The sequence below is a fragment of the Liolophura sinensis genome, chromosome 12 (assembly GCF_032854445.1).
Source record: "Liolophura sinensis isolate JHLJ2023 chromosome 12, CUHK_Ljap_v2, whole genome shotgun sequence".
Taxonomy (NCBI): domain Eukaryota; kingdom Metazoa; phylum Mollusca; class Polyplacophora; order Chitonida; family Chitonidae; genus Liolophura; species Liolophura sinensis.
The window spans coordinates 1,641,189-1,654,175 of record NC_088306.1 but is presented as its reverse complement, the minus strand read 5'-3'; the positions used below and the strand labels follow the sequence as shown (position 1 = coordinate 1,654,175).

The window sequence follows — 12,987 nt, the reverse complement described above, 5'->3', positions numbered from 1 at the left end:
TTATATGCGTACAATTACAAACAAATGAGCATGAAAGAAGGTTAATATATGTATTTGTATTTATGTACACACTTATCATATACGATGGGTAAAAAAGCCTGTTTTGAAAACATTACACAGTAAAATACAAAATCTGATAAGAAAAAACCACCATAAAAAAACGAAATATAAGCTGCGTTTTAAGGTAAAGAAGAATTGAAAAAAAGTAATAATCTAACGCAATGTGAAAAGTGAGTAGGCTATAGGGTGTGTTAACTGTGATTATGCCGATGTATGTAATGAAGCAGATCTATTGATAATAACGCCTGCTTCGTATGAGTCTACCTTAGACTCATCCTAAGGTATGGTACTTTATCCTGTGTAACAAAGCATAAAGCTCGCAAAATTACCCCCACCCCTCTGTTCACTCGATTTGGATATGTGTGTACTAAAGCCACTATCTAAACGACACTGTCTAAAAACGATCCGAATGCCTCCTGAATATAACGAATGTATAAGTCAGAAGCGTTAAGATCCAATACAAGTAGATTTTTGTAAGGTAATATGAAACATTTTACAAGTTTGAAAAAAGACAAGGTAGCAGACCATCTGACTGTGATAGGTCAGTGGGGATGAGGGAATACCGAGAAGTCAAAGGTCAGATGGTGGACAAATTATGTAAATCCCAGTCATTCGGGGCTCTTTTCTGTCGACTATTTCTTATTCTAGCCACAGAGAAACAAAAGCAGTCCATATTAGCACTTGGAAACAATGTACGTCAAATCGCATGCTACATGAGTGTTCAGACTCCCAGCTTTTATCACATCGTGATCTTACATCTTATCACATTTAAACTTTCTTCGGTTTTAACGATTTGGCAACGGGAGTGTTGAGTTGGTTTGAGTGGTAATTCAAAGTGGTGGCTTCCCAGATCGAGTCAATGGAGGGTCGCGGCCTGCAAACGGAACTGACGTCATGAGAGGCAAACCGGAAGTCACTGTCAACAGAAAAAAAACGGAGAAACTTAAAAAAGTAACTAAGTGTGATTTCGGTCAGGAAATGAGGCTAGCAACACATATAAGCATACGTGAATGTAAAAATTTGTGAACTTTTGTGGTAAGTCATACCACACCTGTTCTCAGTCAACTTTGAAACGCAAACAACCAATGCAAGAATTGCGGGAAAATGGAAGTACAAACTTTAAGGCGAACTTCTTGCAATGATTTTGAGGGAATATCGATTTCCGTTTCGTTTTCAGCACTGAAACTGAGATAATTTCCAACCATGTGAATGATCCGTCGCCATAGACCAAACTTTTTTATGTTACAGAATATTTTATTTTCTGTTGATGACAATCCACAAGAACATATTATACACTTCTCATAATTTCTGTATATATAAACAGCATTTTTTACGACAGAGAAAAGCGCTGTAAATCCTCTACAAAGAATGGCTTGACGGCACACCGGCAATTTTCCAGCCAGATCTTTGAGATGCTTTACAAAGACAAATGAAGCAGATCTACATACGACACAGTAGAGGTATAAGTACCTGCTGTTTATTTACTATACCGGTATACCATCGAATTACATGTACTCATTTTAGCTGTATCATTAAAAAGCGTCCACATTTTATTGGTGTTTATATCCTTTCACTAGTGCATCGCTTATGTAACTAACTGGCGGTAAATTTATGTTCAGAAAAGAGCACTTCTTCTACAGATAAAAGCGGAGGAACCAAACTGTAAGCAAATTTTACTGTAAAACTTCAACCTTTGTTATTACAGTATAGGTAAGTCAGGATGGATACAGATGTGACGTAATCCTCTTACTCCGTCTGTCTCTCATAGCCTGCCCTCCTGGACAACGTCTCGTACGTCCGGTGAGTACGGCAGTAACACGTGATCAACACAACGAGCGCGATGACCAGAGCGCCACCTAGTGTTCCGCCCACGATGTAGAGGTTGTGTATGTGCATGCCAAAGGTCTCCTGTTCAAAGCCAGCCCCACCGTGGCGACTAGGCCGAATGATCTCGTCTGAAATGCAAAGAATGTTGTTGAAAGATGTTATTCTTGACTAATGGCTGCCTTAAATGTAGTCGCGTTAACATGCTTTTGGATTCTCTAAATCCGTCTCAGGCAACTTTTACATTACCCACAAAGTTATCTCCCATACGGAAGAGTTATGCCCCTTGTTATGTTTCAGCGGAGAACCTTTTGTACATGCACAGCGTATTTGTTAGCATCCAAAGTTTTGTAGTGCATCAGCTTTGTAATATTGCGTTATTGTTCGGATAATTTACATGTATTACTTGTTAGGAAATTTATACATTTTAAAAACCATGGAATCCATTAATATGCAATATTTATTGGTGAAACAAAGTGTCAGAGCCTCGTGACTAACAAAAGATGGGTTCCAACGCAACAGTTGAAATATCAGTGAACAGAACAAGATGGGAATCCATGGTCTTGGCAAGTAAGTTTTAGTGAAAGATGTCCATTGACAAATATAATTAGAAAGCTGATTACCACACTACTGCAAATGTTTTCGTCATTTCTCCATAATTTCGCAGAAAACATTAACTTACCAAGTTTTTCACATCTGTCCCCGAAGTAGAAATCGCTACAGAGACAAGAGTAGCCGTTGACCTCGTCTTTACACGTCCCGCCATTTTCACACGGGTTCTCTTCACACTCGTTGATGTTCACTTCGCAGTGAGAACCTAGAGTGTGAAAACATTAAACATTAGGTGATTGAAAGATTCGCTGATTAAATCTGTTTATTGCCGCCAAAAGACAAACTGAAAAAGCGCTGAACACTACAAAAAATTGGGCCCGGTTGTTCAAAACTGTCTTCAGACTTAAAACCAGGTTTAACTTTAAGCCAAGTTGTTAATTTAGTCATTTGCCCCAAAATAATTGCCTAACAGAATATTAAATATGAACTAAGCCTTCTGCTGTTATACTTTGATATTGGACAACTGCAACGGCTGCTAAATTTCACTGGAATTTTAACCATATCATATGCCGTAATACCACTCAGTATTAGGTAATAGTCTTTCAAACAACTAAACACTGCACTGCAATATAATGCTTGTTCCAGTGCCGAAAAACTTGATTTATTTATTTATTTGATTGGTGTTTTACGCCGTACTCAAGAATATTTCACTTATACGACAGCGGCCAGCATTATGGTGGGAGGAAACCGGGCAGAGCCCGGGCGAAACCCACGACTATCCGCAGGTTGCTGGAACACCTTCCCACTTACGGCCGGAGAGGAAGCCAGCATGAGCTGGAATTGAACTCACAGCGACGTATAGGGGAGAGGCTTCTGGGTCATTACGCTGCGCTAGCGCGCTAACCAACTGAGCAACGGAGGCCCACAAACGCTTTTGAAGTCATTGGTTAACTTGCAGGGATAGGGTCTAATCGGCTTGATGTATTTGTTACAGCTCTTGCAATCACCGGAGGGCCATGTCAAATTATGATAAATGGTTAACAATTAATTGTATTGAGTTCGTAAAGTTTATTAGAATCTTAGAATGGCATAACATACGTTGATTCCTCTCTGAAAGCAGCATTTCTTCCTTACCTGTATAACCGGGCTTGCAGACACACGTGAAGCTGTCCACGTGATCCTCACACTCCGCGTGAGAACCGTTCCGACATGGGTTATCCGCACACGGGCTTACCTACTCAACAAACATTACGAAACACCCCTTATCACACGGTTAATACATTCGCATGCGTAGAATGCTTGAAACACAAAATACTATATAAAACTATAAGTCCAGGGGCTCGCTGCAAAAAGCTAGCGCAGCTCAGCCATGCAACTTCCATGGCAACCAGTACTGTAGGTATTACATCGCCTTGATAACGCTGCGTGCCTTTGTAAAACGGGCCCCAGAGCAGCAGCGACAGTGTGGGAGTTGGGAAATGGCCACACGTAACCGGTGAAATATGCACTCATTTACCTCGGTTAGGGTTTTGTTCTAAATGTTCATTTCAAAGTTTGAATGGCAGCAACGGAAATAGCCACTAGCCCCATGGCTGTACCCTAAGTAGGTAAAATATATACAAATCGTATTACATTTGTACAAAAGGCAAACGCGTTAAGCTTTGCTAAACCAGATATAAACATTGTTCAGGCAGCCAATTATACAGAATTTACAAATTTCAGAACTTTAGCGAGACATTACACTCCCCTTCCAAATGATGATACCCTTCTGTATTAATTTTCCACAAAATATCAATATATGGTCACCCATATACCATCTGGTATGTTATAGGAATGACACGTTCTATAGAATTACATGGTCCACAAGTCGATATAAGTTCACGCAGGCACACTAGATTCACCTTCTGTTCACATAAGGAGCCATTATAACCCATTCCGCAGTCACACCGGAAGCTGTCCAGCTCGTCCACACAGAATCCGCCGTTCAGACAAGGATTAGACACACACTCGTTATACTGTATCTGACACTGTTCTCCGCCAAAACCTGTGGAAGAAACGAAGAAACGGTCAGTGAGTATCAGTGTTACACATCTGTCACTGTTCTACGCCAAAACCTGTGGAAGAGACGAAGAAATGGCCAGTGACTACCACTGTTAAACATCTGACACTGCTATCCACCAAAACCTGTGGAAGAGTCGAAGAAATGGTCAGTGAGTACCGCTGTTACACGTCTCTCACTGTTCTCCGCCAAAACCCGTGGAAGAGACGAAAAAATGGCCAGTGACTATCACTGTTAAACATCTGCCACTGCTATCCGCCAAAACCTGTGGAAGAGTTGAAGAAACGGTCAGTGAGTATCGCTGTTACACATCTGACACTGTTTTCCGCCAAAACCTGCGGAAGAAGTACAGCAGGTATGTCCACTGAGTACCGCCGTTACACATTGTACCTAGCAACCTTCAAAACCTGTGAAACAGTCAGTGTGTTTTGTTTTGTCTACGTTCTTTGTCGCCATTACCTCAAATTTTCGATATATTGATACATACTTTATCTGTAGGCAGCCAGAAACCGTATATTAGATATGGGTATGACTAGTGAGGGGGGCCGTCTTCGGTGGTGCGTCACTGAAGTTTTGTGGAGCTATGCTATACCAGCCGGTTTGGTAAAATGTAAAGCAATTTTAAAGGTTTGCTTTTGCCTATTGTCTATCCGACCAGAGCCTTTGAAAGACTGATCAACGCTAATTAACCTGATCTAAGTAGTATTTTGAATTTGATTTTATATGATTGGGGTGAAATGTCATGCTCACTAATGTTTTATCTGAAGGATATTCGACACTTTATCATGTGGACGAAACACGCCGTCTGCGCGCAAAGCTATAGTAAACCATAGTAACTGAGGAACCTTACCATGCTAATACCATACGTAAATGGTAATACGAGCATTGCTCATAAAGTAGTGGATGTCAGGGATTTTGATATATCCTAGTGCTTGAAAAATAAGCACGTTAAACACTTGGAGACGACCCACCCAAACACGCCATAAGCACCTTAAATACTTTGAGACGACCCACCCAAACACTTGGAGACGACCCACCCAAACACTTGGAGACGACCCACCCAAACACTGTTCCTGTTTTAGCTGCGACCAACGACTCTTTGGAGGAGGATTGTTGTTGTGCTTCTTGATTGGCTAGTGAATTTTGAAATGTTTATGCGCCTCAGACTGTGACTGCACACTAGTCAATTTGTGAAGTTAATTTGGGATGCTAGTGCCTCCGTGTAGCTGGAGAAGCAAATACCTGTACGTGCTGGATAGGCAATCAAATCGGGTTTGGCGATTTTGGGGGTTACCTGGGAGACAGAAGCACTGGAAGCCGTTATCATGATCCACGCACATTCCACTGCCACAGGGTGAGGACTCACACTCGTTAATGTTCACCTCACAGTGGTGGCCAGAGAAACCGGGTTGGCAGAAGCAAGAGTACCGCTGCAGATTCCCCCGGCAGATGGCGCCGTTCTCACACGGGTTCAAGTCACACAGAGACGTGATGTTCGTCTCACAACTGTCACCAACAAATTTGTATCCAGGCTCTGAATAAAAGAGTAGATTAAATTTGCTTTACTGTAGTTGATATTTTTTATTTTTTGACCGTGGCCTATAGTGTTCAACGCATAAAGCATACTCGGAAATATCAAGTATCAAACAATGGAAAACTTGTCTCACCGGGGAGAAAAGTTACATTAGAATTAATCAGTGCTGTTTACTTTGTTTCTTTTATCGCTTTTGGATATCAATAAATATTTTGTCCTTAACAATAATTTTAAAAAATGTTTGCGCAATATGTACAAAATATTGCAAAATCCGGGTGGTATTAATTGGCCACCGTACATGTTCTTAGACTTACCTTCCTTGCATTCGCATGAGTAATTCTTTTCCGGATTCTGTCCGAAGTACAGAGAACATTTGCCACCATTTTGGCACGGTTCGTCAGCACAATGATCTACCAGTTCGCAGTAGTCTCCTGTGTAACCATGGCAACAAGAGCAGTGGTAATCGCCCTGATGAAAACATAAGTGTCCAAAGTTTTTATTTAGTGTAACAGTCCAAACATGAAGAGAACGACTTTTTTATTTTAAGCGCAATAATACTTTAAATGCAACAAAATAGACATAGAGAATATACCGCGAGTGACCCAATATATCAAATTTATTAAACTAATTCCATAAAGTTTATATAAGGTTGACGAAATTCGTGTCCTATTCATTCCATCACATCTTCTAACGATTTTACGCCGCTGAAAGATAAGACAACGTCTGTTTGTTTTGTCAAGTATGTAAATAAGGTGCTGACAAATATCGGTATCTGTGAAAATGTGAGGGCTACTTGGTCAATATCAGCATTCTAAACCAATCATTTCCCTCAACATTTGGATAGAGAAGTTTGACCTAAATCAAAGTCGCATTTCTGCGACAACTGACGCCACGTGATGTCTTTCATTGTTCAAGGAGCGGTGATTGAAACACATCTTGAAGGAACTATACAAATTTGGCTTTTCAACACGAACACTTCAGCACAGCACTTATTTGATGGTCTTATGGTCCATTCATATATAAAAGTGCGTGGGAAGGTCTTTCAGCAACCTGCGGATGGCCATGGGTTTCTCCCAGGCTCTGCCCGGTTTCCTCCCACCATAATGCTGGCTGAAATCATATGAATGAAATATTCTTGAGTACAAGTATGTAAATACTTGTGTTGGTACAAGGATCATCCCGGATGTTCGCCGATCTTTTGAACAGTTCAGAGCCTCCGGTTGAGATATGGACCATCCAGTTCACCATGGTACGTTACTGTATCACTACGGTCTAGCTACGGACTGATTAAGATTTTCAACTTATCTCCATGGACCCAATGTCGGTCCGAGACCATCCATATAGCCTTGGCATGGCTTAGTCTAACAAGTAGTCCTGCTTTCAGGTGTACTTCATTGGATAAGTTTGTCATTAGATGTTCAGGTGACCAAGCAAAACTTCGGTTAGTTTATATAACGTGTGCGATAAGGGAATTTAAATCAATGTTGTCATATCACTGACACGAATATATTAAGGAATAAAGACTGTTATTGAGATTGAAGAAACGAAATGAAGGGAGATCGACTTGAATGAATTTCTTCAGCGACGGTGACATAATAAACATTTGACTTAATTTACTATAAATTCATAATCTAGTAATTTTTATTGTTTAATGCAATACTCAAGATTTGCGGACTTAAAACGACGGAGAGAAGTTTTATGGATGCATGGAGAAAATAAGAAAAGTAAGACGTCAGCATTTAGAGAAACCTACCGCAAGTTTTTGGGTAACACAATGGCCGTTTCCACTGCATGTTAGTGGCCCCTCGTGCAATGAACAGTCATTCTCTTTGACAACGACTTTTAACCTCAACCCAAAAATACAGCGTATGAGTCGCTCATCGTTCATGTCAACTGAAAAGAAATAATTCCGAATAATACAACGATGTTTATAGTTCATATGGTTTATAATAGAAATGTACTTGTTCGATTTCCTTAAGGTTACACATACGCAATTCGGGCAATTGGGTCCACGATTTGCCTCCGAACTGAAGAGTGAAAGAGCACTGATTGGATAATACTGCAAATACCACAGACACAGTTTTGGTCGTTGAAACAGCATAAATTTCTACACTGTTGTCTTGCAGCTAGTTAAAATATTTCAGTTTTTTGTTTGTTTTTGGATAGAACTGAAAACTATATGCCCAGTGTTACTACACATGGGGTTACAAAGGTAACAAAATGCTATGACTTCACGTCCAGCAAGTACAGCTAAAACAAGAAGTGGTCATGACAGGTTGATTTTTTTATATGTTTCAGAGGAAAATGCAGGCTGCATGTGGTAGTATGGCATGGTACCAAAACGAAAAACGATAGATTTTTGAGGTTGACGTTGGCAAATTTATTGAAGAAAGTGAAGAAAGTCACTGCGCTCGTGTAAAACTTAATGCTAAGAACCAGCTCCATAATTTCAAGACGTTAATGTAGAATCATTTACTTTTTCGGTATTTCGGTTCTAAGCCGTTTAGTCTAATGGTTATTTTGGTCTTTGTAACTCATGGTGGGTTCCTCTTGGTGGGCTGTATATGGGAGTATAAATGTATGTATGCTTGGGGTTTTACATCGTGCTTAATTTTTGTTATACGGCGACGAGAAGTCATTTGGTGTGTGTACATATACTGCTGCCTCCAATGAAGCATCATGCCGAAGAGACCAGACATGACACCCCACCCAGCCACATTATACTGACACCGGGCCAACAAGTCCTGTTTGGTTGCTCTAAATTCTCAATGCTGAGCGCCAAGCGAGGCTGCAACAAACACCATTTTTAAAGTTTAATATGACTCGACCAGGATTTGATCTCGAGTCTCCCGACTTCGAGGCGGACGCACTAACCATTGGGTCACCAAAACGGCCTGTACGTGGGAAAGTCTGCCAGCAACCTGCGGTCTTGGTTGTGGTTTCTCGCGGGCTGTGCCCAGTTTTGTCACATTACAATGCTGGCTGCCGTCGTATAAGTAAAACATTCTTGAGTACGGCGTAAAACACAAATCGATAAATAAATTCTTGCCTTTGACAAGATATGGTACATTTGATACGGGAAAACTGGTAATATATTTGATTGGATTTAATTCGAGATTTTACACCGTACTCATAAATATTTCAATTATAGCATAATGATCCGAGGTACAACATCAGTAGGCAGCTGCCAGACCTTCCCAAGTACGGCTGTAGAGGCAGGAATCATGAGCTGCACTGGTGAGAGGCTCCTGGGTCTGCGCTAACACGCGAACCATTATGCCATGGAGGTCCGCAGGTGGTGATGAAGAACACATGTATTGCAAAGGTACAGATGTCAGTTTACCTCTGATGCAACTCGCCATTACGCGGAAAAATATCCCAGTGAAAATGCAAGTATGCCAATACAAGGCACTTATAAAAAAGAATGGGAAAAAGCGATTGGCTAAAACGGGCCCGGTTGACATACACACACCTGCACACGACTACTGGCTGTCAGGAGCCGTCAAATGACATATACACATGCGTACACATTACTACTGGGTGTCAGGAGCTGTCAGATGATATATATACATACCTACACACAACACCAGCTGTCGGATGATATATATACATACCTACACACTACACCAGCTGTCGGATGATATATACACATACCCACACACAACACCAGCTGTCAGATGATATATACACATACCTACACACAACACCAGCTGTCAGATGATATATATACACATACCTACACAACACCAGCTGTGAGATAATATATACACATACCCACACACAACACCAGCTGGGAGATGGTATATACACATACCCACACACAACACCAGCTGTCGGATAATATATACACATACCCACACACAACACCAGCTGGGATATGATATATACACATACCCACACACAACACCAGCTGTCAGATGATATATACACATACCCACACACAACACCAGCTGGGAGATGATATATACACATACCCACACACAACACCAGCTGTGAGATAATCTATACACATACCCACACACAACACCAGCTGTCAGATAAAATATACACATACCCACACACAACACCAGCTGTCGGATAATATATACACATACCCACACACAACACCAGCTGGGATATGATATATACACATACCCACACACAACACCAGCTGTCAGATGATATATACACATACCTACACACAACACCAGCTGTCTGATGATATATACACACACCCACACACAACACCAGCTGTCAGATGATATATACACATACCCACACACAACACCAGCTGTCAGATGATATATACACATACCCACACACAACACCAGATGTCAGATGATATAAACACATACCCACACACAACACCAGATGTCAGATGATATAAACACATACCCACACACAACACCAGCTGTGAGATAATATATACACATACCCACACACAACACCAGCTGTGAGATAATATATACACATACCTACACACAACACCAGCTGCCAGATATTGTGGCGCTTACCTATGAAATAGTTGGCTCCGTTTTGTAAAAAGGAATCATCCAGTAAGAAATCCTCCTCGCTTTCCTTGCTGATGACTGGAATACTGTCATTGGTTGAGCAATTCCGGTAGTTGTCTTCATTCACTTTGAAGGGTTGTATAGGAAATCGAATTCCACTGTCTTTAATAGGATGAAATCTGAAAACAAACAAACCAAATATGGACAAATATTTAATAAATACTGTATCGTATTTGAAACTGTTCTTCCGGTTACTGCAGAAAACGGTACATACAAACGGAGCAAATTGTTTATGTGGCGTCAACCCAGTTTATTGAGCCGACTGTTAAAAATCAAAGTTGTTGAATAAGAGAAAGGAAACTGAAACAGGGGCAGCGGACATGAAGCATTCAATTATCTAGTCGATTTCGTCTTCTTTGGAGGATGTTTCTCATGATAAAGTTCTTCGTATATATGCCAGGATAATGTTCGCCGTAAATTAAGGAAAATGGTCATTAAAATAAAAAAAAGTTAAACTATTTAGCACATTTTGGTTCTTTATTATTTTTTTTTTGGTGACCTAGATGCTGTAATATTGGGTATGATTTTGAAGGTTGCTCTTTAATGTCGATTGCCAGAAATGTATCGAGAGCATCGATTGGTAATGACCTAAGAGGCCTGAGTAAAAGACTTGAAGGTTTAAGGACATCTCTAAATCAATGAATGTTAAGATGAAGGTAACTCGAAAATTAATTTAGTTTCCCAGCTTTCTGTTCTGACTATCCTCAACAGTTGCGTCCCTTGGACTGGGCCGTAAATAAATCCTATTTCTATCAAGGGCCACGGTTTGACTTCATGGCAAATTTATAGTCAATTGACTGACTTCTTTCCTCAGGTACCTGGTAAATCAAATGCCACAGTCTGTCCCGGTGTATTTGGCTTGTCAGTCTACAAAATACTTGTATCCTAGCACCTGTACCAAACATTGGTGACCTTTTCATTAATTTGCAATGAAATAATTTCTGTCAGTTTTTGTGGCCGACTTAAAACTATAAAAACATCAGGATAAAGAAACAACACACATTTAAACACAAGCTCAACGAAATAGTCATGAAAATACAATACCAGCTGTTGTATTCTTGCATATATACATAACATATATACTGATATAACGCTGGGCTTTTGTGGCGGATGTTGCTTATACCTGATGTGCATCCCCTGTTGTATCTCAACTGGTCGGAGTTGTGGTTCGACTCTATCGTCAGGAAGCCAGGACTCGCCGTAACACTGCCGGATGGTGGCACAGGTCGCCTGAAGGGAAAGTAAAAAAAAAAAAAGCGAAAGCCCTCAAAAACAATGCCTCTGGGTTGTTGTGAGTTTCTTTCTTATGCCGGGTTTTCACACAGTAAACGTGAATTGTTACACAGAAAGAGTCACACAGATATATCAATATACAATATGCATTACACAAGAAGGCTGAATTACAGTTTTGCCCAGCTGTTCTTGTGAACTACATTTCATCGATCTCCGAACAAAACAGAAACAGTGACGCATTACAGAAAAGAACGATGAATACACCGACGTGCCCGACAAATTTAGCTCGATTATCTTTTCCAAGATCAATAAAATGTATGTATGTATATATATATATATATATATATATATATATATATATATATATATATATATATATATATATATATATATATATATATATATATATTCATCGTTCTTTTCTGTAATGAGTCACTGTTTCTGTTTTGTTCGAAGATCAATGAAATGTAGTTCAGATGCACAGCTGGGGAGTAACCACAGATAATGTTCGTTATTGATGACTAAAACTTTCATTTCTTAATGCAGCGAGAAATGAATGAGATATTAAATGTATAAAGTTTCTTTTCTTTATTAAGAACTGGTAATATTATTAATGACACTACAGTGAAATTTCATTTTTCACTCTCACTATTATGTTTGTGAAATCTTGTAGGAAATCCTATTTCATGATCAAGTATGATGAGTTGCCATTTTCTTTGAGTAGAAACTTGCTTTATCCCTGCAGTGTCATACATCACGTTAACATTGGTGCGAGGTCGGGATATTGAGGTCGGGTAAAAACCATAAATTGGAATTGCTACGCAAACGAAAAGTGGATTATTTGCAATGATGGGGTCTGTCTGGGAACAAGCTATCAGAGTGAACTTCAATTTATGACGAAGCTAAAAACATCTTCCAAACCGTCGCACTGGCTTTTGGCGCCAGTCCCTTCACAGGAATTAGTCTAAAACGGTTTTCTGAGAACGGCTTACAAAGAAGCAAACATAGCAAAAGCAGAAGATAAATAGGTCTGTCGAAGATCACGGGGCCACTAAATGTATTTGGCAAAATTTCTCTGTCAGTAATATTTCATTTCGTGAATCGTTTCTGGTAAATTGCCAACCAGAGAACAAAGACGGATATACTAGTCAGAAAACTTGGACCAATCCGCAGAT

General features: G+C 40.1%; 1 protein-coding gene across 1 annotated transcript in view; it reads right to left on the bottom strand.

Moving 5' to 3' along the window:
• Positions 1-822: 822 nt before the first annotated feature.
• LOC135479267 (fibropellin-1-like) overlaps positions 823-12,987 on the bottom strand; it is a 39,523-nt gene continuing 27,358 nt past the window's right edge. The window contains exons 2-11 of the mRNA XM_064759084.1: positions 11,703-11,809; positions 10,523-10,698; positions 7,783-7,922; positions 6,344-6,497; positions 5,790-6,029; positions 4,338-4,480; positions 3,571-3,670; positions 2,567-2,701; positions 1,811-2,015; positions 823-976 (exon numbers count right to left, since the gene is read on the bottom strand). Coding sequence (XP_064615154.1) covers positions 829-976; positions 1,811-2,015; positions 2,567-2,701; positions 3,571-3,670; positions 4,338-4,480; positions 5,790-6,029; positions 6,344-6,497; positions 7,783-7,922; positions 10,523-10,698; positions 11,703-11,809 — 1,548 coding nt within the window. The 3' untranslated portion in view covers positions 823-828. The remainder of the gene's footprint in view (positions 977-1,810; positions 2,016-2,566; positions 2,702-3,570; positions 3,671-4,337; positions 4,481-5,789; positions 6,030-6,343; positions 6,498-7,782; positions 7,923-10,522; positions 10,699-11,702; positions 11,810-12,987) is intronic.